This window comes from Bos indicus x Bos taurus, chromosome 9 (genome assembly GCF_003369695.1).
Source record: "Bos indicus x Bos taurus breed Angus x Brahman F1 hybrid chromosome 9, Bos_hybrid_MaternalHap_v2.0, whole genome shotgun sequence".
Lineage (NCBI taxonomy): Eukaryota > Metazoa > Chordata > Mammalia > Artiodactyla > Bovidae > Bos > Bos indicus x Bos taurus.
This window is the reverse complement of record NC_040084.1, coordinates 76,895,399-76,923,381: the sequence shown is the minus strand read 5'-3', so window position 1 is coordinate 76,923,381 and position 27,983 is coordinate 76,895,399. Positions and strand designations below refer to the sequence as shown.

General features: G+C 42.1%; 1 protein-coding gene across 1 annotated transcript in view; it reads right to left on the bottom strand.

Annotated features, from left to right (window-relative positions):
• Nucleotides 1–2,683: 2,683 nt before the first annotated feature.
• The window catches only part of HECA (hdc homolog, cell cycle regulator), a 44,950-nt gene continuing 19,650 nt past the window's right edge, over nucleotides 2,684–27,983 (bottom strand). The window contains exons 2-4 of the mRNA XM_027551713.1: nucleotides 18,327–19,376; nucleotides 8,881–9,035; nucleotides 2,684–6,101 (exon numbers count right to left, since the gene is read on the bottom strand). Of these exons, the coding sequence (XP_027407514.1) occupies nucleotides 5,937–6,101; nucleotides 8,881–9,035; nucleotides 18,327–19,376 (1,370 nt within the window). The 3' untranslated portion in view covers nucleotides 2,684–5,936. The remainder of the gene's footprint in view (nucleotides 6,102–8,880; nucleotides 9,036–18,326; nucleotides 19,377–27,983) is intronic.

Genomic DNA, 27,983 nt, shown 5'->3' with positions numbered 1-27,983 from the left:
CCTCTTTAGAAGTTAGAAGCGTTCCCGTTTGTTTTCTTCTTTCTAAAAATAGGAGATGTTTTCCCATGTGCTTGTCACCCTCACACAGGGGGCTCAGTAAGCCTCTCAGAATTACTTGCATTTTAGCACCACTGCTGCTGAAGTGAGGGCTACTGTACCTGTGAAATCCAGCACCTTGTCAAAGGGCTTCCCCTATGGCTCAGTGGGTGAAGAATCCGCCTGCAATGCAGGAGACACAGAAAACAGGAGTTTGGTCCCTGGGTCAGGAAGATAGGCTGGAGGAGGAAATGGTAACCCACTTCAGTATTCTCAAAAATCCCATGGACAGAGGAGCCTGGCAGGCTACAGTCCATAGGGTTGCAAAGAGTCAGAGGCAACTAAGCACACACATGCCTTGTAAAAACAAATCCAAAGCTCTCTCTCAACTGAAAACAAACTACACACTCACTGATGTCATTTTGAGAAACAGGAGAGGAAATCCTGACTTAATTCCCAGTCAGCCATTAACTGTTCAGACTTATTTATGTAGATTTAAGTTCTCTGGCAGAGAAGGCAATGGCACCTCACTCCAGTACTCTTGCCTGGAAAATCCCATGGATGGAGGAGCCTGGTGGGCTGCCGTCTATGGGGTCGCACAGAGTTGGACACGACTGAAGTGACTTAGCAACAGCAGCAGCAAGTTCTCTGGGCCTCAGTTTATCTTTAAGATGAATGTAACAGTCAGTAAGATTGAAACAAACAAATGAAAATAATAAAACAGAGAACAAAACTACTGGTTACCAACAGGGAGAGGGAAGTGGGGAAGGGCATGATAGAAGGGATTAAGAGGTACAAATTACTATGTATAAAATACATAAGCTTTAAGGATATATGGTACAGCACAGGGAATATAGCCAATCTTTTACAATTGTAAATGGAATATAATCTATAAAAACACAGAATCATTATGTTGCACATGTGAAACTAATATAATATTGTAAATCAACCATACTTCAATTAAATGTATGTGTGTGTATGCTCAGTTGTGTCCAAGTCTTTGCAGCCCTAGCCTGCCAGGCTCTTCTGTTCATGGACTTTTCAAGGCAAGAATACTGGAGCAGGTTACCATTTCCTCCTCTAGATCTTCCCCACCCAGAGATCACACTCATGTCTCTTGCACTCCTGCACTGGCAGGCGGATTCTTTACCACTGAGCCACCTGGGAAGCCCACACACATACACACACACACACACACACAATGTGGACATGACAAAAAACACAGTCCTCGCTCTAAATTCTGGGATCTCTAATTCTATGACTTTTATAGCTATGAATTTTCTACTTTTAGGCTTACGGGGAATGTAATTAGATAATTCCAAACTTGATTTTAGTTATGATCTAAACTTTCAAACAACTGTATCAGAACCCCTGGCATGATGTCCATCACCAGGAAATGGTGCTATAGGGCCAGATTCCACTTGGACTCCACTTGAATACTGACAAATGTAATCAGTATTTTTACTGAATACCATGAGACAAAGTGCTTTGTTTATTTTTGCTGTCCCTGAGACAATACCAAATTGAGCTTATATGAATTAATTATCACAGTGTCAAAGATTGTCATTAGAATAAAAGTATCCTTTAAAAATACATTATTTCTAGTGTATCTGTATGACACTTTACTATCTTCAAAGATATTTCATATTCATTAGATAAGGTTTATCCCAGGTATAGAGAACTGAAAGAACATAAAAAGAATAAAAGCTCAAGCAAAGCTTTTTTTCCTTCCAAAATTTAACTCTTTACTAGAGAAACAGCCTATAAAATTAGCAAGCTAACTGCTGCTAAATTTAAGTCAAAGCTACATATGCAAGATTTAAAGAAATGGAAACCACTAAGAACAAATAAAATTTTCCTCCATTAAACATAATTCTTAATAATTGGTTTAACTTTTTTTCTTTCTACCATAGTAAGAACTATATGTTCCTTACAATTGCAAAGGAATTTTGTTGAAATAAATTACATTATTAGCAATCATGATATCCCAAGTCATTAAGGCTTTGAATAAATAAAATGTATATCTCAGATGTCTGTAGGAAATAATGGTAAAACAAGCTTGGAATCCCCTGGAGACTCTTTCCTCACCCTCCTTTCCACATGTTATTATGTACTCTAATCATTTTGTGGATTTCAATTCTTCGGCTAAGAATAATATGTGAAATGAAGGGAACAAGGAAATTTGAAACATAAGCTAAACTAGATCACAGTGCCTCAAAGTCAGCAAGAAGTTTAACAACTCAGTTTTCATTTTCTTATAACGAAGAAGGATATAATCTAGTCTTTTCATTATGCAAATTGTTGCAGGTCTAGAAACAACAACAACAAACTGTAGAATAGGATTATCTACTCAGTCAGATATAATTCCCTATAACCAGAACAATAATTATGGATCCTCCACATGGAACCAACTCTGTTATACAGAATGCTTATTTTGTTGTAAAGGGAATGTGTATGTGACGCATCACTTTTAAACAGCAAAAAAAGTTCTGAGTTTTTATTAGCTGCAATAGGGACTTTGAAATAGCTACATGAATAGTGACCAAACCATAGGAAAGACTTCTCTATTATCTTTTCTGACCAAACAATCCCACACTCAAAAACCTAAAATCCCAACAGAAAATAAAGTGGCACACTAAAGAGAGAATACAATATTAGTTTCTGAAATTTTATTATTTTTAATACATACATTTCACAAACAGAAACCTGCTACCACCACACAATTCCAAATGTTTCAATTTTATCAACATTCTTTAACTATTTACACTGTCTTCTCTCAACAAAAGTGCAATCCAAGACATCTTGACGAGAAATCTTTACTGACAAGAATGTATTTTTGAGCTGGTGTTAATGATGCCCACCCATTATGTTTTCTTTCAATGATCTGGAATAATAATAAAGTCAACAGGACACAGAGATGAGTTGGGTTAGGCAGCATCCTTTTACAGGAACCAAAACACTGAACAAGAGCACTTTCTCCTCACCTCCTCCCCAACCTCTGACTGCAATGACCCAACAGCTGCTACCATGAGACTAGAGAAGAGCAAACTGGAGTGACTGACCCGAACACAGGAGTAGAGACTGCATGTTAAGCACTGATCTTACAGGACAAAACGAAAGATTTCAGCAAGTTAGTCTGGGTGATCTAACAAGTTACATTAAAAGTTTATCTGTTAGTTTTAGGATTTAAACACCTAGGAATATTCTGTTTGGAGAAAGCTCTTTCTTAATTACAATGGGATAATTCAGCCCACTCCCTAACTTCATGGCCATAGGTGTATCAATTGCTTCAAATGCAACCAGAAAACAGAAGAGAGTGAAGAACTGAGCTAGGCTGAAGAGAAGATGACAATACCATCAGAAATAGTCATCCCACTAAACTAAAGCAGGTAATTTTATTTGTTCAAGGTTTAACTCTTAAAAATAATGATAAAACAAGTTAAAGTATATAAAAATTACCTATAAGTGGGTTCATGTCTTTGAACACTATTAGAAAAACAGAAAATGGACCTCTTGGATGACTAATAATCTTTAACATCTGAACCTCAACCAAAATAATCATCTTTTGTGGTATATTCCAATTCCTATCAAGGTACTCAGAGCAAAGTACTTCTAGAAAGTATGATGAAAATATTAAGGTCAGCAGATTCCAAAATAAAATTTATTCTTCACATGGTTGCGTACTCAATTATATTTTATTCTCAAATCTGCCAAATTTTCCATTTTAGACAAGAATGCAATGCCATAAAGGCATAGCAATTTAGCACCCACAGAATCCTAACAGAACCATCAAAATAAAGGCCACAAGCAAATTTTACTCAACTACAGTGAAACCTCCTCATACTTATTTCTCCAAAAGTAGACAACAACGTAAGGGGAAAATACTGAATGCATCTACACTTGCAATAGTTTTAGGCTGAGGGGCATGTAGGTGATCTACGTGTAAGCTTTTAAGCTTCAGAACAATAATACAAGCAGGTTTCTCTTTAGAAATTTAGGTGGGTTTAAGAACAGCATTACAAATATTTTACTACTCATCTGAAATTCAGAAATAAAATCCAATGGTACGCTGAAGACAAGAGAAACTCCTCAATTTTTTTATACCTGGTACATGACAGAGAATCAATAGGGAAACAGCTGATTCAGTTACAGTTTTATGTATCAAAGACAGGTTTGCAAGGGCTATGTCCTATAGACCTCTTTTCCTTGCATCAAACACTGTCAGGCTAATAACAACTTGCTGCGTCTTATGAGCACTGAGCATTTCCCCCCACTGTGAAATATTCTTCAGATCATCAAATATCAAACTAGATGCAAACTAGATGTGGTCAGCCAAATTATCATCATCCAAACCGAAAGACGAAGAGTATTAGTCAAACTCTCACAGTCAGCTGTGTTTTTTCAAACAAAACATCAAATATTCCATGTAGCAGAACTGAAACTCACTTGCAATGATGCCTAAACACTTCTGAGAGGAAAAACAACTGTGTTTTCTTGGAGGTGAGAGGGGGAAATGATATAAACTAAGTAATAGAATATATCCACATAACCCCAAATTTAGTTATCCATAAAAGGATATTCTCAGCATCCTTATAACACATATGTGTATTATAGCTAAAATTACCAAATTCATTTTTTGAGAAATCATATTCCAATTCCAGTTTTATAAAGATAAGGGGTGTCAGTCTATTTAAATCAGGAAACTCTAGTAAACAGAGGCTGTATTTTAGAAAGCTCAATGCTCTAACAAAGTTCTATAAATTACCATCTTTTTCAACAGTGGTAAGGTATCATGGAGATCTTTAGAATAATCTATGCTCAAACATATTGTTATGCATTTTAATTGGTGATCTTCCAAAATGAAACACTTTAAAGAGAAATACTAAAATTATTCTTTTCCTCAAAGCTTCACAAATAATTTTTTTCCATTCCTTCTGAAGGTCAAATCTTTGATTTTGGAAACTCAGCACTAACAGAGTAAAATGCAGCCATAAGCAGTTTGGGGGGAAGCTAAGTGTGGCAATGACTGCTTGTGAAACTTACCAGTTAGGGTCTGTGGCTGTGAGAAGAATCTGACATCAAATGACACTTCGACAGTACAAACCTATATAAATCAGTACCGCCCAAATCAGGTTATTCATGGAATTCTCCTTACAAGCTTGTTTGACCAACCTCAAAGATACAATTCAAATGACAGCGTTCTGCCCTTTTGCCCTCTGAGTCAGTGTGCATCATTTCCAAATTCTGTTAGCATATTCTCTTTGTTACGGGTCAGTTTTACCTAAAAATATGTGCAACACCCATTGTTTTCATATGTCTTATAATTTGGATATTATTTTCAGTATGAAAACTGGCTGCTAGAATACAACAGGGATAGAATCAGGGCTCATGTCCACTTCCCAGTGATCTGTCGGTGAGGGGAAGCGGCAGGTCAGTGTGTGCTGCAGAATGCCAAACCAAAGAGGACAAACACACCATCAGCTCTCCAGGCACAGGTTACATTCACTTGTCACATGTTTTTCCCAAGGCCCAGAGAAGACTTAAAAGTGGATCTTTAGACAGTTAACATTTTCTTCCCAACTCCTTCCATGCTCTCAGTTTACGACCATGTAATCCTTTTCCTAAATTCACCCCATCCTCCCCACCACCCTAAAAGCTGCCTGAGAGACTCTTAGTGATAGCGAACCGTTCCCCCAAGCTCACAGGAGTACCTGGCTGGGTGCTGGTCATGACCACAGACTAACACGTGGGAGTCAAGAGAGGGCAAGGGGCAGGCACAAGTACACAAAGGAACTCTCCTTTCAATTAGAAAAGAAATGAATGTCACAGAAGGCTTCCCTAGAAAAGATATGTAACAAAGTAATATCAATAAAATAGCTATTACTAAAGCAAAGCTTTCATCAATAAGCTTCAAGAACTTTGAAGGAGGAAAATGGCTTCACGAAATGGTAGTCCAGGTTGCCACAGTGTGGACACTGCTGGACGTTGCTGTACTCGGAGAAGTACTGCATGCCAATCCGCACGTCGATCACCGGCTTCCCACAGTGCTTACAGTTCAGGCGGGCCTGTGGGGGGAACACAAGATGCCGTGAGCCACACTACCCCTCTGCACCCCCAGCATTGCCAAACCACACTCAAGACTGCTTACCTGGGAAACTGATCAAGAGTTTAATAAAGCATCCCTTTATTACCCCAAACAGAGTGGGCAGAGCATCAGATAAGCATGAGATATTATACACGCAAATATTTACCCATCAGCCTAAAAGATTAACGATTCTTCATTTCTCTCCTGATGTGCAGCACTGCTTGTAATTACTCTACAGATGGGAAGAAAATTCTCGACCTGTACTGCCTAAACTTCTCCAGTAAAACTCCTAACAATCGAAAATCTCTTCCCTGTGGGTTTTAATAAGTGGCTGAAACCAACCTCTCTCATCCAAACCTGCATGAAATTTCTTTGAAGATTGTTTTTGAGTTTATTTCTTAAATGTATATACATTTTTCATTCTACTCCTAACTACACTTCTGCTTTCGTTGAGGTAAAAATAAAATTTCCCTCAAATACTCTAGTAAAATTGAGGATCTGGAAATAAGGGCCATGTTTACGCTGAGGCTTCTGGAACCTACGAGAACACTGTGCCTTCATTCATGCCCTGGCCTCCCTCTAGCAGCACCAGACCTAAGCTTTCAGCAATAGGTCCAAGGACTTCAGTGAATAATAGGAAATTATAAAGTACAGCAGGCTCTCAATTTAGATGCATTCTAAAACCACTTCATCCTCAAAACGCTCCCATAAGTAGGTAGTAGTATATCAATTTTAGATGATCATACTGAAGCACATGGTGATAAAGCAGAAGGGCTGAGATCTGAACCCCAGTAGCTTACCCAGAGCCTACCCTCTTAGTCATTACAGTCTACCTGAGATAAACTCCCTTTTAACTGACTAATCTCTCTGAACAGTATTAAAAGTGAAATTCTAAGCACACCTCTCTCTTTAACCACTCTCTTTAACCTGTTACTCGTTCTAATAATGAATTCCTGCTTATTTCGGCCTCAAAGTCTTCCTGAAGACACTCCTTGATGCCTTTGTAGCATCTAACATTTGTACCTTTCTCAGTAAATATAGTTAATTGATTTTTTTTTAAGTCAAAAAATTGATTTTTTTTTTTAAGTCCACTCCAGTAAGGGGCAAGGAAAAAAAAAAAATGCCTGGGATTAAACTGTTTTAAGGAAGAAATATATGGTGAGTAACAACAGGCTGGGTATGGCATGATACCACTCTGCTTTTCTCCCTGAAGATAAGACAGCAATCCCAGGGCCTCTCAGTGGTGAAGTAGAAAGAGCATCAGGCTGGCAGTGACAGAGGTTTGTGGTCATGCTGATACGTGTGGGAAGACCTGGGGGAAAAGTTCTAATTGTTCAGGCCTCCACGGCATGTGAAAAATAGAGAGACCTTTCCAGTGCTAGCACTCTTATGAGTTATAGGCCCACACATTCTTTCACTTCCCTATTTCTTTAAAAGGTAACTCTCTGGTGTGTGTGGGAAAGAACTCTTCCTTTTGTTTCTCTCATCTCAAGAGCAGGTAGCAAGGTATACTGGGTATTATAAAACGCTAAAGGTATTATAAAACTCTTAGTAAAACACAATGATATCTCATTTACAAGACTAAGTTTTAAAATGGAAATGTGGTCTGTATATGAGAATAGCATAAAAGGACTCAATTATATCTAGAATCAAATGACAGGCTACAAATGACCATTCAGGGTTCTCACGACTACATTTCTCTCTTCTAAGATCAGTAGTACAGACACAGAAAGGCTTAAATACCAACCCCACCAACCTCTTCATTCAACCAACACAGCTTATCTTCTGAATAAATTGCTAATGGTAAGGATGTTCTCTTTATAAAAATCAAATCATAATGCTAAAGATAAAAAACTATTAATAAACTACTGAAATGTTTATCAGGTGTTTATACTCAAGGCTTAGACACTTAAGACGAAAGGAAAATAATCTCTCCAGCCTGTAAATATCAAGGAATTATATAAAAAGCCTTTTCTTTTCCAAAGCACTTGGAAACAAATCAAGATATTTCCAAGGATTTTGTCTTCTGTTTCTATGGACTTATTTAATGCATTTTCACATGTTAATACTTTCCTCTTTTCCTCATGACAGCTAAATTTCAGATGCTTTCTTAGCATCAGAATATGCCTCCCCTTAGCAGAGCTTTAAGGATTACAAATCTTTCAAGTCAGCCTCAGACACATTCCATGGCAGGCAGATCCTATATAAATTGCACTGTCCCACACAAAGGAAACAAAAAGAAAATCCTGTCTATGAGAGGAAGTGAGACTTTCTTCTTTCCTTTTAAATGACAACTTTTTCTTACAGCTAAAGCTTTAAAAACTCTAAGTAAATAAGAAGAAAACTAAAGGAACCATTGAGCATCCCATCCCACCATCCAGAGACAATCTCTGGTAACAGGCTAGCAGAGTCCTTTTCATGTTCACTTTTTACAAATGAAAGTGTGCTATTCTGCCATTTAAGACGTGCTTTTTTTGACTTAAAACACTTAAACTATTTCCCACAGAATTATACATTATCCTGCAAGATCCCGTTTAACGACTGCCAAGTATTCCAGGAACAGCCGCACCATGCTGTAGTTAATCAACCGTCACTGCCGGACTCCTGGGAGGCCCTTGGCCACTCCTTCCTGTGGCATGTTCTCCACACCCTCCCACCTGCTCCAGCATCACCCCAGGGCCGCCCCTGACTCTTCCATATTTACTTGGGGACATAAGCCTGAGGTCCCCCACTGCTTGCTCTGCGGGGTCAACACCAACCTGACAGCACGGAGAGGCGGCCAGGATGTCGTAGGTGTACATGGTGCCCAGCTGGTGCCAGCTGCCGTCCCACCGCGACTTACACTTGATGCAGATGATCTTGTGAACACCTTCCAGGCAGTCCACACATACCGCATACAGGTGCATGAGCCTCCCTGTGCACAGAAGACACAAGGCTGAGAGCGGCTGGCAAAGAAGCCACCTTTGGTCACCAAAGGGGATTAAAACAATTGCTTATTTATCAGTTATAAGCCAACACTTTTTCATCTGAACAAATATAAAAAGCAAAATAGATGATACATATCATATATCCCCAAGTTGTCCTTTTAGAATAATGACTCACCACTACTATTCAACATAGTTTTGAAAGTTTTGGCCACAGCAATCAGAGCAGAAAAAGAAATAAAAGGAATCCAAATTGGAAAAGAAGAAGTAAAACTCTCACTGTTTGCAGATGACATGATCCTCTACATAGAAAACCCTAAAGACTCCACCAGAAAATTACTAGAGCTAATCAATGAATATAGTAAAGTTGCAGGATATAAAATCAACACACAGAAATCCCTTGCATTCCTACACACTAATAATGAGAAAACAGAAAGAGAAATTAAGGAAACAATCCCATTCACCATTGCAACGAAAAGAATAAAATACTTAGGAATATATCTACCTAAAGAAACAAAGACCTATATATAGAAAACTATAAAACACTGGTGAAAGAAATCAAAAAGGACACTAATAGATGGAGAAATATACCATGTTCATGGATCAGAAGAATCAATATAGTGAAAATGAGTATACTACCCAAAGCAATCTATAGATTCAATGCAATCCCTATCAAGCTACCAACAGTATTTTTCACAGAGCTAGAACAAATAATTTCACAGTTTGTATGGAAATACAAAAATCCTCGAATAGCCAAAGCAATCTTCAGAAAGAAGAATGGAACAGGAGGAATCAACCTGCCTGACTTCAGGCTCTACTACAAAGCCACAGTCATCAAGACAGTATGGTACTGGCACAAAGACAGAAATATAGATCAATGGAACAAAATGGAAAGCCCAGAGATAAATCTATGCACCTATGGACAACTTATCTTTGACAAAGGAGGCAAGAATATACAATGGATTAAAGACAATCTCTTTAACAATTGGTGCTGGGAAAACTGGTCAACCACTTGCAAAAGAATGAAACTAGAACACTTTCTAACACCATACACAAAAATAAACTTAAAATGGACTAAAAATCTAAATGTAAGACCAGAAACTATAAAACTCCTAGAGGAGAACATAGGCAAAACACTCTCCGACATACATCACAGCAGGATCCTCTATGACCCACCTCCCAGAATATTGGAAATAAAAGCAAAAATAAACAAATGGGACCTAATTAAACTTAAAAGCTTCTGCACAACAAAGGAAACATAAGCAAGGTGAAAAGACAGCCTTCAGAATGGGAGAAAATAATAGCAAATGAAGCAACTGACAAACAACTAATCTCAAAAATATACAAGCAACTCCTGTAGCTCAATTCCAGAAAAATAAATGACCCAATCAAAAAATGGGCCAAAGAACTAAATAGACATTTCTCCAAAGAAGACATACAGATGGCTAACAAACACATGAAAAGATGCTCAACATCACTCATTATCAGAGAAATGCAAATCAAAACCACTATGAGGTACCATTTCACGCCAGTCAGAATGGCTGCTATCCAAAGTCTACAAGCAATAAATGCTGGAGAGAGTGTGGAGAAAAGGGAACCCTCTTACACTGTTGGTGGGAATGCAAACTAGTACAGCCACTATGGAGAACAGTGTGAAGATGCCTTAAAAAACTGGAAATAGAACTGCCTTATGACCCAGCAATCCCCCTGCTGGGTACACACACCGAGGAAACCAGAATTGAAAGAGACACGTGTACCCCAATGTTCACTGCAGCACTGTTTATAATAGCCAGGACATGGAAGCAACCTAGATGCCCATCAGCAGACGAATGGATAGGAAAGCTGTGGTACATATACACAATGGAGTATTACTCAGCCATTAAAAAGAATACATTTGAATCAGTTCTAATGAGGTGGATGAAACTGGCCCTATTATACAGAGTGAAGTAAGCCAAAAGGAAAAACACCAATACAGTATACTAATGCATATGTATGGAATTTAGAAAAATAGTAACGATAACCCTGTGTACGAGACAGCAAAAGAAACACAGATGTATAGAACAGTCTTTTGGACTCTGTGGGACAGGGAGAGGGTGAGATGATTTGGGAGAATGGCATTGAAATGTGTATAATATCATATGTGAAATGAATCACCAGTCCAGGTTCAATGCAGGATACAGGATGCTCGGGGCTGGTGCACTTGGATGACCCAGAGGGATAGTATGGGGAGGGAGGTGGGAGGGGGGTTCAGGATGGGGAACACGTGTACACCTGTGGCGGATTCATGTTGATGTATGGCAAAACCAATACAATATTGTAAAGTAATTAGCCTCCAATTAAAATAAATAAATTTAGCCTCCAATTAAAAAAAATAGAATAATGATGGATTACCAACTACTGTCAATGAAACACATACTTTAAGTTCAAGTTTATTAAACACTGGCTTCAATTCACTTTTCTGAAAAGTGCTGCCAGGTTTACAATACGTATATCCAAACTCACATGACCAAGCCACAGAGGCTCATAACCAACCTGGGATCATGCAGGGCTTTCTGCTCATATGGAGGCTGAACCGGCAATGCTGGTCTGTGCTCAGGGGCTCTCATCATCCCCTCATAAAAAGCCCAGAGTCTGTCTTGGTATTGATAGCCCAAAATTATGCCACAGCCAAAATTACTATGTTAACTGTTCTTGCCTCCAAAATTGCTCAGCCATCACCACATCCAATTTAGGAACCAGAATTATATCTTACTTGTGTTTTTTTCCAAAAGGAGTTTGATGTCTTGTTATTTACTAGGCTCTTGAAAGTCGCAAGTTCATCCCTCTACTATTTATCGATATCTAATGCTTATAAAGGAAAGACATCACCCTAGTTTACATGGAAGGGTTTAGGTTCAAATCAGGAAGAGTTAGAATGTCCAGCATCAGGCAGCAGCAACAACGTGCTCTCTACGTGGGAATCAGGGTTCCACGGTGCTAAAAACTACCATCAGCAGGACACATACTCCTACGTGGTTCCTTACTCAGAATGTGCTGCCCACTGCCATCTTTTCAGCGTTGAGGGTCAACCTGCTCCTTACCCACTGGAAAGGGATATACAGTACTTATAAGGAAACCTTTCATTTCATTCGCTTACAAGACTCTCCATCTCTGTGAGAACTATGCCCTCCTTGAAGCTGCAATGTCTAGCACAGTATCTGGAACATGTAAAGCACTCCATAATTGTATGTTGCATGAACGGATGGAATATGTTAACAGCCAAAGACATTTTAACCTTGGGGGCCTCTGCCAAAAATGGGATGGGTGATAACAGTTTCTTGCAATACTGCCCACCTCTGCTCTGTAGTGTTCTGAAAATAAAACGATCTCACATGCCATGCCCACTCAGAGTGGCCTAGGGCATTTCAGGATGTCAGTTCAGTATCCAGCTGCCACTGGAAAAGGCTTCATTTCCAATCTCCCTTCTAGACTTACTCACTGCAGTTCTCCAACACTCAAAGACACCCAGGTGGCTGGTTGGAGCAGGGACAGATGGAGAAGTCACATGTTGGTAGCAATAACCACTATGATGAAGTTGACAGTGAACCTCACTGAATGCTTACCCAGGACTTGGCACTGTGCTTGGAGGCTATGTGACTCATTTTACTTAACCCTCATGACAACCCTATAAAGTAGGCATTATTGTTATTCCCACTTCAGATAGGAGGAAGTAAAACTTACTAGAGCTGAAGTAGCTTGCTCAAGTTCAAAAAGATAGTAAGTAGCAAAGTCCAGACTTAAATTTCTGTCTGACTCTTAACCTCCACTCTACATCATGGGAATTCCTGGCCTGGACTGAGTCTCTGGATTTGTTTCAATTACTGTTTACACGTTATCCTAAGTACTGAGAATTTAAAATTTCTAAATCTATTCTAGGATTGTGAATTCAAACAAACAGTAGATTTCTGTGGTTCTAAGTGGTAAAGAAGCGCCAAATGAAATTCTTAACTCCATCTGTCTCAGTAAATTAATAAATTATTAAACCTTAATAAATGATCACAACCAAGCAAAAGCATCTTCATCTGGAAAAGTCAGGGAAGAGGCGCTGGAGCTGGGCAAGACAGTGACAGGAATAGGGTCCCAACGCAAGGGCGTGACAATCCACAGAGTCCACCACTGGAAATAATACAATATTTCAGGAGTGTATCACCAACTGCAGCCTGGAATCTTATGGCCTGGAATGGGCCTTTCTATTGGAACTGAAAATGCTTTAAGGAATACATGGTTGAAACTCTAGAATGGAAGAAATGATTGACACTGGCTTGTTATAAAAAAGATTGCATGGACTTCTCTTAGATGTGGCAATAAAAACACAGACACATGCCAAAGCCCCACTTGTGGCACTGACTTGTCGGGTACTGTTAAAACACCCAGATCCTCAGATTTTTATTATCAACAATCAAACTGCTCAAGACCTTTGTAGTACACACCTAATGCATTCATTATCTGTGGATGTATATGTACTTCAGGTGTGTACACACACACAGAATTTTCAGGCTATCTAATTTTTACCCTTCTAATCCACTCTCTGATGGGTATCCAAGATCAGTCCTAGGCTCGGTCATATACTCCTGCTTTTCCTTCTCTTTTCTCCCCATTCAAAAACTCTTCCATTCTTTTAGCCACTAACATTATAAATAAGCTTCAGTGTTCATCTTAGATATTTATTTATTATAACATTTGTGAGAGACATCTCCACACAAAAGTCCCAGCATCTCTTCAAACCCAATACACATAAATGCCTCTTCTTCTTTCATCTAAGGCCTGGTCCCTTCCCCAACTTTCTCCACTCCTGTTCATGATAAATACCATTTACTTTGTCTAGACTAAGAGTGAGCCAACAAGGACACATCTTTATCCTCCATAGTCAAGCTGTCTCCAAAGCTGTAATCTTCCCTTTAACATAATCTCTCACAGCTATTCCCACCTTTCAATCTCCACTGTCACCACTCAGCTGGTCGCTTTTCTCCTTGCATCTAGAATGGAGATTTAAGTTACAACTGCAGAGCTTCCACCCCTTGTAAACAGTTTTTCTCCCAAGCAACCATTGGCTTAAAAAAAAAAAAATTGCTAAATTCTTCAATTCATCAACATGGCAAAGCTCTTTGTTATGGCTTGAAAGAACATCTGTAATCTGTTCTCCACGTACTTTACTCATTTTCCACTCGAGAACCTCTGTTCCAGGCAAATGGTTCTCTCAATTCTCTGTCTCCTGATCTTTTTATGAACCACCATTCCTTTCCTCACATTACTCCTTATCAACAAACACCTGATGTAGTAGTTAGACCCTGAGTTTATCAAAGTCCAACGCACCTCCTGATATCTGTCTTCACACTGCCTCCTTTGACTATCCAGGTCAAAGTGCCCTTTTCCTCCTTGGAAATGATAAGATGCTGCTTTATGTACATAATAGCCAGGTGATACCAGTTCCACAGGTGAGACTAGGGCCTTAGGCCTGGTAAAGTTAGTTACATTTTTATAAATGCATCTTACATCCTAAGATTATAGATCGATGAGTAGCAAGAACTGATAGTACCCAGTACAAGTATGCAATGCGTAAGTCTGGTTGGTTAGTGAACTGATTAAATGAAAGGAATCTGTCCATCATGAATAGAAAAAGGACAACTCTCCTCTCTTGTACCCTGTACCCTTGTACCCTCATTCATTTTCATAAAGAATACTTCCAGTCATGAAATGATGATGATGTTTCCATCTTCTTTCCTCTATAATTATCCCCACACAGTAGAAAAATCATGTAACAAAATAAAAATTCCATCTTCCATGAAACAATGACATACTTGTAACTGTGAACCAAAATATGAGATCAGAAATAAAATGGAGAAAATAGTAAATGGTGCAGCTCTGAAACTGGACAAAAAGCACAGGGGAGGTTGAGATGAAGAGCTGAAAGAGAAAGAGTAATTTATTACTAAATAACCACACATTCTATACAACTTTCATCAAGAAGCAGAGTCTATTGAATGATCCCCTGAATTTGGGATAGCCTGACAACTTATTTTGAAGAACAGAATGTGACTAAAGTGAGTTACTCAGTTCTAAGCTTAAGTCTCAAGAGAGAAGGGCCATGCAGCCCCACTCTCGCCATCTTTACTGCCATCCTAAAAACAGCATGTGAAAAAGCCCCGGCTAGTCCACTGGCACACAAAAGGATGTATAAACAGGGATAAGCCATTCTAGCCAAGGCTCCCAAGGCCAACCAGTCTGCCAACTGTGAGACGTGTAAGATGCCATCCTAACCAACCAACTCATAAAACTGTGAGAAATTATGAATCATCACTGTTTCACACCACTAAGTTTCAGAGTGGTTTGCCCAATAACAAAGGCTAAAAGACACAGAGGAGTAAGTGACATTCCAGAAAACGAGGAAGACCAAATTCAGCTCACTTTCCCTGCTGAGAAAAATAAAATAGAAATAGCATCCATGAAATAAGAACAGGATGCCATTAAAAAGACCTTTAGGAAATTACAAATACAACACAGAGCAGAAAACCTTAAACTCAGTAAAAACACTGGAATATAAAATCACAGAAATCTTCCAGAGAAAAGAATGATAAAGAGATGAACAGGACCAAAAACATACATAAAGAAGCATCTCCTCCACCTCAAAAAAAAAAAAAAAATCAGTCTAAGAGGTCCAACATCTGATTAACTGTTTTAGAGTTAAAAAAAAAAAAGGAAGAAAATGAAAATGGGAGTAAATCATCAAAGAAATAAATCAAAAGAAAATTTCCCCAAACTGAAGACTCTAGGTTTACAAAATCTTAAAGCTAAGAAAGCATCTTGCACAATAAATGGAAAAAGAGACTCATATCATGGTTAAACTTCAGAATACTAGAAAGAGAAAATCTAAAAACCTTTGGAGGATAGGAAGGGAAGATAAAGGAACAGAAGTAAGAATGATATTAGATTTCTCAGTAGCAACAGGGGAAGACAGAAGTCATTGAAGAAAAGCCTTCAAAATTCCAAAGGGAAAATAATTAAAACTTGGAAGACTATACCCAGCCAACTACCAATCAAGTGTGAAGACAGAATCAAGATACTACCAGACTTTCAACATCTCAAAACATTTATTCCCAAGCCTCCTTTCTCAGAAAGCTCCTAAAGGATGCTTCTCAACAAATAGGAAATTAACCAAGAATAAAAAAGAAAGCATGAGATCAAGGAAGCAGAAGATAAAAAACAGGAAAAGAGATGAAGGAATTTCCTAGGACACCTAAGTAGTACAGCTAGGTAGTATTTAAGTGCACCAGGATAGACAGGAGCAGGAAGGTGAAAGTGTCCACGAAAAAAATTTCTAGAAAAAAATTCATAAAATGTTTGACAGGTATGTGGAAATGTTTTTGAAGGTGGTTTGTAGAGTTGCTGGAGAGTTAGAACTACCAACCAAAGCTTCAATAAAGGTTAAGCAATTAACCCCGATAAAAACAAAAGGTGTCCTGGAACATATGACTCTCTATACAGGAAATATATCTATACTTGCTGGCTCAGGATTAAATATTTACATACTCATAATAGCAAAATCACTAAGGAGTCAACTAAGAATTGTGATGTATTCAACGAAGAATTCTGATGCATTATCCTGAGAGAAAGGGGAAGATACAAGAAAGCATAAATCATCATCCACCTTAAAAGTAAATCAATACTTGACTTCCCTGGTGGGTAGCGGTAAAGAATCCTCCTGCCAATACAGGAGACATAGGCTTGATCCCTGGTCCAAGAAGACCCCACATACTGCAGAGCAACTAACCCCGTGAGCCCAACTACCGAGCCTCTGCTCTAGAGTTGGGAGCTGAAACTACTGAGCCCAAATGTTGTAACTACTGAAGCCCTCGCGCCCTGAGCCCAGGCTCCACGTTAAGAGAAGCCACCACAAGAAGCCCGCCCACGGCAACTACAGACTAGCCCCCGCTCACAGCAACTAGGGAAAAGCCTGTGCAGCAACAAAGACCCAACACAGCCAAAAAAAATTTTTTTTAATTTTTAAAGGTAAATCAACAGGTAATACCTAAAATTGGAGAATGAAGTTCGCGGTTTTAAAATTATGATGGTAAAAATCTGAAGTTAGTTAAGATTCGAGAGTGTCTCTGAGAAGTGAGACAGCAGGGGCTGCTAGGAAGAAGTTAAGTGGGGATATATCCTTCTTACTATAGGCTTTCTTAGCACGGTTTTAAAGTTATAAACAGCTTATATGTCATATATCCCATATTTATATAAATTCAATAGTTTTACATGAATTGACAGCGTTCTCTGTCAACTGACCAAGCCTGTCATTCATTTTTCGGTGAAATGTCCCAGTCTCTGTATGTTATCCACAGCACTAATAAGCTCCCCACCTCTTACTCTCGCATGTGTGTGCTTAGTTGCTCAGTCATCTCCAACTTTCTGTGACCCCATGTACTGCAGCCTGCCAGGCTCCTCTGTCTATAGGAATTCTCCAGGCAAGAATACTGGAGTGGGTTGCCATGGCCTCCTCCGGGTGATCATCCCAACCCAGGGATCAAATCCAGGTCTTCAGCATTGCAGGCAGATTCTTTACCTTCTGAGCCAACAAGGAAGCCCAAGAATACTGGAGTGGGTAGCCTATCCCTCCTCCAGGGGATCTTCCCGACCCCAGGAATCAAACCAGGGTCTCCTGCATTGCAGGCAGGTTCTTTACCAGCTGAGCTACCAAGGGAAGCCATCCCTCACTACCAGAATATCATCTGATTTTTCCTGCGATCAAGAAAGTCTCGCCTTTCACAAATTTTAAGGTTAATTCAACTAATCTAAAAACTCACAGTCTCTGACCCCTCCTTTTCCTTCACTGTGTTATGTTTACAAAGATCAAAGAGAATATACTATAGCTTGCTGAGTATATTAACATAGATTTCAAAGGCAACTATTTTATAGCAAGTAAAACATTTTTATGCAATTCCTTCTCTAACTTTCTTCCCAATTACTAAACACTGCACACCCGAATCCTCTCTTCAAATTAGAGCAAGACAAAAACATAAAATTACCCACCAGGACCACTGTATACTTAGTATAGTGTGACATCAGAGTGAAGGATATCACCTCCACCACCTCACTGGGCAGAGCTGAAATATTCAAATGTTAGCTAGCTCCTGTCTAGAACAAAAACACACCAGCAGTTAAAATGAAGCCCGAACACAGCCATCCCTTCTCATTGGCTTTTCACTTCTCACACACAGAAAACCGGCAAGGTGAGTGAACACCTGTACCTTGAAGGTGACAGGGAACATCGTATTCGATCTCATCGTGTCTCGAGGGGCTTAAGAACAGAGTTCCATCCACCAGCGGGAACTGCTCGAACACCGGGAGCACCCGGTGGCACAGGGCGCAGTTCACCACGTTCCTGTGGCTGGCGCTCAGGGCTGCCAGGATGAACTTGCGTAGGTCCTCGCCCTGGCCCATCTGGGCATCGTCCTCCATCCGCACGTGGAAAGTGTTCAGCTTGTGCCGGGGGATGTGAGTCAGGAGCTCGGACAGGTCCAGGCGCCGGAGGAACTGCACGGGCGCATCGAAGTGGCCCCCCCTATGAACCGACAACCCCGCCGGACTGTAGTCAAAGTGGGCGTTTCGGAACACGTGGCCCCCAGCCAGGGCCTTTTTGTGAGGCTCCAGGTGGATGGCGTTCTTGAGGAACTCCCCGAGGTACCTGGAGGAGCGGGGGCCGCTGAAGTGGGCGGGGGAGAGGATGGAGTAGCCGGTGGGCGGGGACTGGCCCGGGGAGCCGCAGGGCGAGCGCGCCCCGTAGACTGCCGCGCCGGCCCCAACGCCGCCCTTCTCCTGCGAGTTCTGCCGGTCCATGGAGTGCCGGCGGGGCAGGTCGTGGCTCAAGCCTTTCTGGGGCTTGGAGGGCGGCCGGCACTTCTTGGCCTCCTCCACTGCCTCGCCGGGGGGCCTCCCGGTGTTCTTCTCTGACCCCGACTTCTTCTTCTTCTCATCCTGCATCCGCTTTACCTGGTACCAGTCCGTGTCCTTCTTCAGGTGGCCCTGGCCGCAGCGGCAGGAGCAGAAGCGGAAGGCCAGGTCGTAGCCCTTCTTGGTCCACATGTTCTGGCGGCACTGCTTCTCGTTCCAGCTCCGGGCCCGGCCGATGCAGTTGAACTGGACCAGGATGCTGCTCTCCCACTCGTAGAAGCACTGCAAGTGCATCCAGGTGCTGTGCGGGCAGTGCTCGTTGTTGCACACCACCTTCTGGTAGTCGTCTTTCTCCAGGTCCACCGGCCTCCCGAAGCTGCAGATCAGCGGCGTTGCACAAGGGGCTTCTGGGGAGAAGCACAGAAAGAGACAGATTCAGCTGGCGCGCTGTGTGATTCCAGCCGACACCAAGAGCGAGATCAAAGCTCACTCGCCATCCCGCCTGAGCCCATTCACGCCAAGGCACAGCACGTTTCTGGTGTGGAGATTCCTACTACTGGAATAACACCAGACCGGGGTAGAAAACGTTCACTGCTTTCTTTTGGTGGGATGTTGTGCCAAGGAAATTTATTCTGTGATATCTGTTATCAGCTGAAAAAACCATTAAGCTTCAAAAAGCCCAAATCCTTCACAGTGCAATTAGCTGTGCATCAGTGCTTGCAACAGTGTAGTATGAGGTCTTCCTGAGACATGAGTGTAATGACAGGCAGTTTCAGGGTTTTTTTTTTAAATGAATCACTCTGCTGAACTAGAAAATACGATGCAGCTAGGGAACCAACAAGAGGGCTTCCCTGGTGGTTCAACCGTAAAGAATCTGCCGGCCAAGCAGGAGATGAGGGTTCCACCCCTAGATCGGGAAGATCCCCTGGAGGAAGACATGGCAACCCACTCCAGTATTCTTGCCTGGAAAATCCCATGGAAGAGGAGCCTGGTGGGCTACAGTTCATGAAGTCGCAAACAGTTGGACACAGCTTAGCAACTAAATAACAAGAACAACTGAACCAACAAGTTCAGATGGTAGCTCCAAAAGGGCTCTCAAACCCTTTCTCATAGGGTTGGGTAATCCTGAATACCATGGAGAAAAGAAAACAGACTTGCCTCATCCCCAGCACTCTAGAATGGTCTGATACCTAATGGCAGGATGTTTGATTAAACTAATTGTTAGTCTACAAAGAATTACACTGCCAGTTCATGAGGGAAAAAAAAAAAAATTCTCCTTAAGCTATGAGGACAGCAAGCAGGAACACCAAGGTATCTCTACCCATAGGGTGTACAAAAGGCCAAGCAGGTTCCCAGAAGGGAGGTAAAACTTGATAACACAGAGTAGACCCCATTTCTTAAGAAGTAAATAAGATTTATGAACATCTGGAAGCTATGCAATTTCCCTAAACCTTCCCAGCATCCCCGATGCCCACCAATGACAAGTACGACATGCCACCAAACGAAGCAATGCCAATGATGGGGCCCACAAAGCCGATGGCCCTCTATGGTACAATCATCCCCTTCAGTGTGGGATTCCAGGAACTCAGCAAAATGGCCCAAACTGACTAATCCACCTCTGTGATTACCATGGCTTCCCCATATACGTCCTGGGAGTCACAACACTTCATCTTCACTTGTTCAAACCCCAAATGCCCAGTGTAGCAATTGGCAGCATGAACTCTGCAGCCTGACTGCCCGGGTGAGAACTCCAGCAGTACCATCGATGAGCTGTGTGCTCGAAGACAGGTAACTACTTCTCTTTGTGTCAGCTTCCTCTGTATAAAATGCAGGTGTCAACTGAATGGACCTTATATGGTTCTTAAAAGGATGAAATATATAGATACACAGATGGTGCTCAGAGCAGAGCCTGGCATGCAGTAAATCACCTCCGCTTCCTCCCATTCTTCAAGGCCCACCTCTAGATAACAGGACTCCCCTCTTCCCTTGCATCCTGATCTCCCCACTCCCAGGAAGGTTCTGATCTGAACCTTATCTGAGTCCACACTGTGGTCTCATCAGGTGATGACTTAGGTGAGGATGCCTATTACACTTATCTGATTTCCTGGCCCCACTGGGCTCAGGTCTTGCACACATCCAGTGTTGCATAAAGGCTCACTAAAAAGACACTGGCACATGAAACCCACACATGATAAGCAGAGCAGAAGGAAGAGAGAAGGCTGTGATCCTAGCATAGAGACTAGGGTAGGGAAGCACACTGAAAAGAAGAGTTGTGTGTACACTGGGCAAATTAGCTGTAGTCACCTAGGCTCCAGGTGACATTTTAAAACACAGTGTTTTAAAATGTTAATTAGTCAATTAAACAAAGTTCAGTGGCTTTTATTGTCAGTCCTGCAGAGGAACAGCTTTGAAGGGAACGGCTCTGAAATGTACTGGCAAAAACCTAAATGATATTAACCCAGGACTAAGGAAATTAAATTTAAGAATGACCCAGGAGTACCTCTGCATTCACAATATCCAAAACTTTAAATTTTAAATGTTGAGATTGACTTGATGTTTCTTTTAAAAGTATTTTTCACATTAAAGAAAGGTAGACTAAAAGGGGAAAAATTATTCTTACATCTTTTTTTTAAGTTCCAAATGCATATCATTCAACCAATCCTGAGCACTTCCTACATATCACGTCTTTGGACTTGGAAAGATTGGCAAGCCATGGTAAGAGCTCTAAAGACGTTCGTGCCTGGACCACATGCACAGAGGAGGGAACACAGTTCCACGTCCCTGTCCCTCTAACACCATCTGTCTTCATCACAGCCATTCCCACCTGTTTCTCCAGGTGGGACTCCACAACAAAGTGTCTCCACTCCAACCTGCCAGCTCGGCTGGTTCACATGGCAGCCACTTTGATGTGGCCTTATGGTTAGATCTCAAAAATATATATAAAGCCAAGTGTATGCACGCTAAGACACTTCAGTCATGTCCAAGTCTCTGCAACTCTATGGACTGCAGCCCACTAGGCTCCTCTGTCCATGGGATTCTCTGGGCAAGAATACTGGAGTGGGGTTGCCATTTCCTTCTCCAGGGATCTTCCCGACCCAGGGATCGAACCCAGGTATCCTGTGTCTCTTGCATTGGCAGGCAGGTTCTTTACCACTAGTGCCACCTGGAAAGAGCTAAATATAGCATTAACATGCATGCCTGCGTGCAAAGATATAAAGCCAGGGCTTGTTTAACACGAAACATACGCAATAGACACCTCGCCCTGTTACATACCTCCAGCCATATAGGGCGAGGCTCTGGGGAACAGGGTGAGGAATAGGGGAACCTTGGGAAAGGGCCTCTGACAAAGCTTTTATATCTACACAGCCTTCTTTTTCCTCCCCCCTTTTCATTTTCTTACACAGGCTTCTAGTGAAGCCATGGAGGGCTTGCCTTTCTGCTCAAAGACACGATTTCCTTCAGGATTTGTTTGGAAAGGCAGCTGGGAAGAATGAAGGGCATGTGAGCGCCAGTTCCACCACTGACTAGTTGTTTGACTTGGAGTAGTTTCCTCATCTATAAAGTAAGGATACAAATGCTTGCGCTCACTCACCTCAAATACAGGTGGAAGCGCTTCGTGACTGTAAAGTTCCATAAAAACTCTTCTAAATTTAGTGCTCCCCCACTAAATGCAAGCTGCTCTAAGGCATTGAGAAAGTAAGTCAATAAATGAATAATGTCATGCCTTTGTTTCAGTTTCCTAAGTTTTGCAATTTACTGAAACATATAGCAAACGTTCTTTTAACTGTAAAAACAGCACTAGTGGCATTCAAACATCACACCTATAACAAAACTTGCCACATTATAGAACGTATTTGATTATTTCCTGAAACCTACTTCTAAATTTAGAAAATTCTTAGCTATTAAGAATAGTAGTCCCACAAAGGTATAAATGAGGGTAAGTGAGGAGAAGGGAACGCTCGCTTCAGTGAGGGCCTCTGTTACGCACAACCCTCGGGACTTTAGTCTGAGCTGTGCTGCCTAACAAGCAAAATGAGAAAAGGTTCCTTCATATGAAGACAGTATGGTTTTAAAAAACGTATAGGAACTCTCCAGTACATGTTTTTACGGCCTCACCATCAAATATCTCACACTCAGTTTCTATTTCTCCCTGCCCAAGTGAAAATAATCAGGGCTCACCTCATTCTGCTCCCTGATAGCTCAGTTGGTAAAGAATCCACTTGCAATGCAGGAGACCCCAGTTCGATTCCTGGGTCAGGTAGATCCCCTGGAGAAGGGATAGGCTACCCACTCCAGTATTCTTGGGCTTCCCTTGTGGCTCAGCTGGTAAAGAATCAGCCTGCAACCAATGCAGGAGACCTGGGTTCGAAGATCCCCTGGAGAAGGGAAAGGCTACCCACTCCAGTATTCCGGCCTGGAGTCAGACACGACTGAGAGACTTTCACTTCTACTTTCACCTCATTCTGGGCAAAAATCTCAAGTCGTTTCCAGTCTGGACAATAAGATAAGGAGGCTGACATCACTTGGGCAACATCTATCCCTCTCCATCTCATCCTGTATCCTTCCTCCCACCTCAGGCCTTGGTGTCCCCCTCCCAAACCCACCCCCAGAACCTAAAGAAAGGGAAGGATCTGACAGCGGCCATTTATACTGGCTGCCCAACCAACCCAAAGCTCTTGATGATAAACTCGTTCGCGCTGACAGGAACCCCCAAACCAGACACTGCTGTTTTCAGCTTCCTAACTGTGAAATTAACTGTTCTCACAGGTCTTAAAATAATTTCAAGCATCACAGGCAGGTGGGGAGTTTGGCGGGGTAGACAGGCTTCTGAAGTCATGTGAGGCTTTCTAGACAAAGCCTAAGGTAGGGACTCGGTCACATTCATCCTTGCAAACCCACTACGGTGAAAACTGTGTCATGTGTCTAATCAATGTCTCGTGGAAGGCAACTAGGGCCCAGTCAGATATAGGAGTCTGCAGTGACGGAGTGCTGTTGGAGGGAGGGTGGGGGAAGCTGGCCCCCAGGGAGCTCAGCCCCTGTCTAGCAGTCTCCACAGGCCTTCGAGACTCAGCCAGGAGCCTCTCTCGGGCAGCACCTGGCCCTCACACTTACTTCCTCAAACTTACCACGATCTATTCTACCCTCCTTCAGCATCCAGGTACCAAATGCAAACTTTAAGGTTTCTGAACAACTGTCTTATGATACAGCTCTGTTCCATACAGTAATTCCTCTTAGGGGGAGCACACCCCTTGTCTGAAGAGCAAGTTCCCCTGGGGGGACGACTGTTCTGACCTGAGGCTGCTCATCTATCTCCAAGCTTCCTGAGGGGCCGGAGCATGGTGATTGAGGATACAGACTCTGGAGCCCGCCAACCAGCCTGGACTGACTTGTAGCTCTAAACTTAGCAGTTTTAAGACCTCTGACTAGTCACTTCAACCTCCCTGGGCTTCTTTCTTCTCACCTGTAAAATGGCAGCAACAAGAGTGAGCACCTACCTCAAAGGGTTGCCGTGAATATCAAAGGAGTTATTAAGGCAGTTTGAATGGTGCCCAGCCCATAATGAGCACCATTTAAATATACACAATTATTATTAAAAGCCCTATCACTTTATATTACTTGATGTAGAAACAAAAGGACTGCATTTAGAGCAAAGCTACAACCAGGAAGTGACCATCCTCCTTTCTCCATCTGTAAGTAAGTACAAAAAATACGTGCTTTCCCCCCACAAACAAAGCAGGGCAGCATGCATAAAATAAGTCACTAAATATGTACTGACAAGTTTTAAAGAAGCAGAAGGAAAATTCTGTTCTCCTAGCCCCTTAAAGATCTTCTACTCAGTGTCAGCCAAGTACCTTGCTATATGTAGTTTTCAACCTAAAAGATCTTTTCCAAGCCTGGGTAACAGGGATTCACAAAAAGCATGGCTGCCTTTGATTCATGAGATGTGTTCCTAAAGAACTTACATAATTCAAGACTGATTACCTCACAGTCTGCGGGCGGAGTATGGGGAATGCATCCTCGGAACGCATAAATCTGCAGCTCAGCCGCTGTGCTGTGTTTTTGCTTTACTGCTGCTTTTTAATAGCAGAATTATCTCTAATATTTCTCAGTTGTACCTCATAAATTGACAGCATGGCATAGCATAGTGTTTTATCCTATTTCTGTTCCAAAGTTACAGATTTTCAGGATGTTTTCCAGCACGAGTATTATTAGCACAACTTGGATACTCTGAATGCTGTAATAAAGGCTTGAGTTATAAGCTAATTTGAAAATAATAACACAAATGTCACTTAAATCCATGAAGGATATCTGTAAGCAACAAGAGTTCACATAATATTGCCAAGGGTTAGAAGGTATTTCTCTTAAAAAGAAAAGGATGTGACATTGGGTAACAAAGCATTTTTACAATTCAGTTGACCTGCTGGCTTTGAAAATATGAGATAGCCTGATGCATAATTTGGGGGAATGTGCCTGCCGAAATTTTGCACATAACGGGAAACTTTTATCATCATTTACGTGTCTTTAGTTGAAATTTGCATAATCAATTTGCATACAATGGGATCACGTGATACTAGGAAATAAATTAGCAGACTGCCTTTTCTCCTACCTGGAGATTTAGATCTTGAGGGCACTGAATCTCAGAGAACTACACAGCACCCTGGCATTTCATGTACTGCATGCACTCACTCTGAAGACTAGTCCATGAGCTCTCAGAACCAAACCACAATATCACAGGATGCAGACAGAACTCCAGGTTAAGTACATGTGTATGTGCACATGTGTCTGAATGTGTGCACATATATAACAACAGAAAGACTGCCCAGATATTAAACCATCCCACTGCTGAGACTCCAGAAAAGACTTCATGTTATCCTCCAGTACTATAATGCAATTTTAAAGCATTTCCTTGCTTCCCTGAAACACTAAAGAACCTGATTCTGATTATCCCTGTCAATGGCCTTCCCTTTGCATGCACGAATATTCCAAATACAGCCATAATCAAAACTCCAAAATATTTTTATATGTGATTGCCATTTACCACCTAAGTTATAAGTACAGTGTCCCAAAAATGTTGGCTTACTTCTCTCTCGGTGCATCCAGAATGGTGCCTGAAGACCAAAGGCCACAGTGGAGTTGGGCCCTCCCCTTGCCTCTGGATTCCCGAAGACCTCGGCTGAAAAGACAAATGGCTTCACCTCCCCCCAGTCTGTCCAAAGGGTAAAACATTCAGCTGTGTGACCAACTGGCAACAGGGGTCATCTGCAGACAAGGCACCTGTCAGAAAATACGCCCACAACTCACTGCTGTTCAATACCGTCCAAACATTCTACTGAGAGAAACAATATTTATGAAAGATGTCATAGATGATGTCCACGCTCTTCTAGATCTGAGCTCCAGTGGGGTGGTCTAGCCTGCAGTGTTTTATTAAACCAGTACAGGGATTCTTGTTATGAAGTATAAATGCCTTTTAGATGCATCGTGCCCTTTCTGGGTCATTCAGGTCTCCACTCCAGCCCTGTTCACGAACTTATTCATATGCCAGGGCCCTGGAGGCATCTGAGTATGTCAGCCTTGCAACAGGTAAAAGCTATCTCTTAGTAAAGCCAGGTGTCACAGGGCTGGTTACCTGGACCACACTGTTTTATTCCCTGGACAGGCTGCTTTTAATGGTGCATACGCATGCATGCTCAGTTGCTCAGTCGTGTCCGACTCTTTGTGACCCCATGGACTGTAGCTCGCCAGGCTCCTCTGTCCATGGGATTCTCCAGGCAAGAATACTGCAGTGGGTTGCCATGCCTTCCTCCAAGGGATCTTCCTGACCCAGGGATTCGAACCTGTGTCTCTTACAGTATGAAGGTATTACATGCATTGGCAGGTGAATTCTCTACCACTAGTGCCAGCTGGGAAGCCCCTTAATGATGTGAGCAGGCCTAACAAATTTGTTTTATTTATGAAAGGATATTGTCATGGACATTGCGCAGTATAACATTTTGTAAGTCACTGGTTTTGTTTTGCTTTGTTTTTCTATCCGATGGACCCTGGAGTGCAGACCTCTGCTTCTGTTTGCCTTTTCCCTCCCTGTACTAGAAATCTGAAAGCCACATTTGTGACCCACCTCTTGCAATGCCCCAAGATATCCATTATTTTTCCTAACAGTATCATCCCTATTACTAATATTCTCACTTATTTATTATTTCTTATAGTACTACATGTATTTTTGAAAGCCAGTTTATTTGTAGGAGGAGGAGGCTATGAATGATCAAAACAAAAATCCATTCCCCACCTTTTGCCATAAATTTCAAACCAGCTTTGCCTAATTTATATCAAACTGTGGACTTTGGGGTGGGGGGCAGATGCTCTCCTCCCTCCTCGTTTTTCCAAAGTCGGCCAGAAAAGGATGCAAACTGAGAGGAGAGGCCAGTGCTGACCCACAGAGCCCAGGAGCCCCACAAACTCAACCCCTTCAGGAAGGGCTGTCCTCTCTACCTGCCCACGCCCCACCCCTGAGGAGCGGCTGGGGCATAAGCACTGAGTCCTGGAGCCGCTGTGCTCACCAGCTCCACACTCTCACTCCTTCCCCTGGGCTCAGCCCCTTCAGCTTCCCACTCTGCTGTTCATACCCAGCCATCCACCTGTTCCCAACCAGCCTGGTGTCTCTCAGACACATCCCAGGCTGACTCCTGCTGCTCAGAGCTCTGCCAGCCAATCCAGCCCCTCCGGCCTCCTTGTCCTGCCTGGACCAGGTAGGTGCCTCCTCTGTCACCTGCTCCCAGCCTCACCGGTGAAGTTGAGACATGGTGAAGTGGGCTCTGGCGCCTGTCAACTCCACCCTACCTCGTCTTCTTCCGGGAAGAGGAGATCCTGTGTGCAGGGCTCTAACCCACAAAGCCTAGACTCTGTCATCCCCTGTGAGCCCAGTCTTGTCTCCACTCAGCTCTCCCCAACAGCAGCCTCTTTACTTCCCCTTCTTCCCACTCTTCCCTCACCTAGCAAACCCAGGAATTCATTTCTGA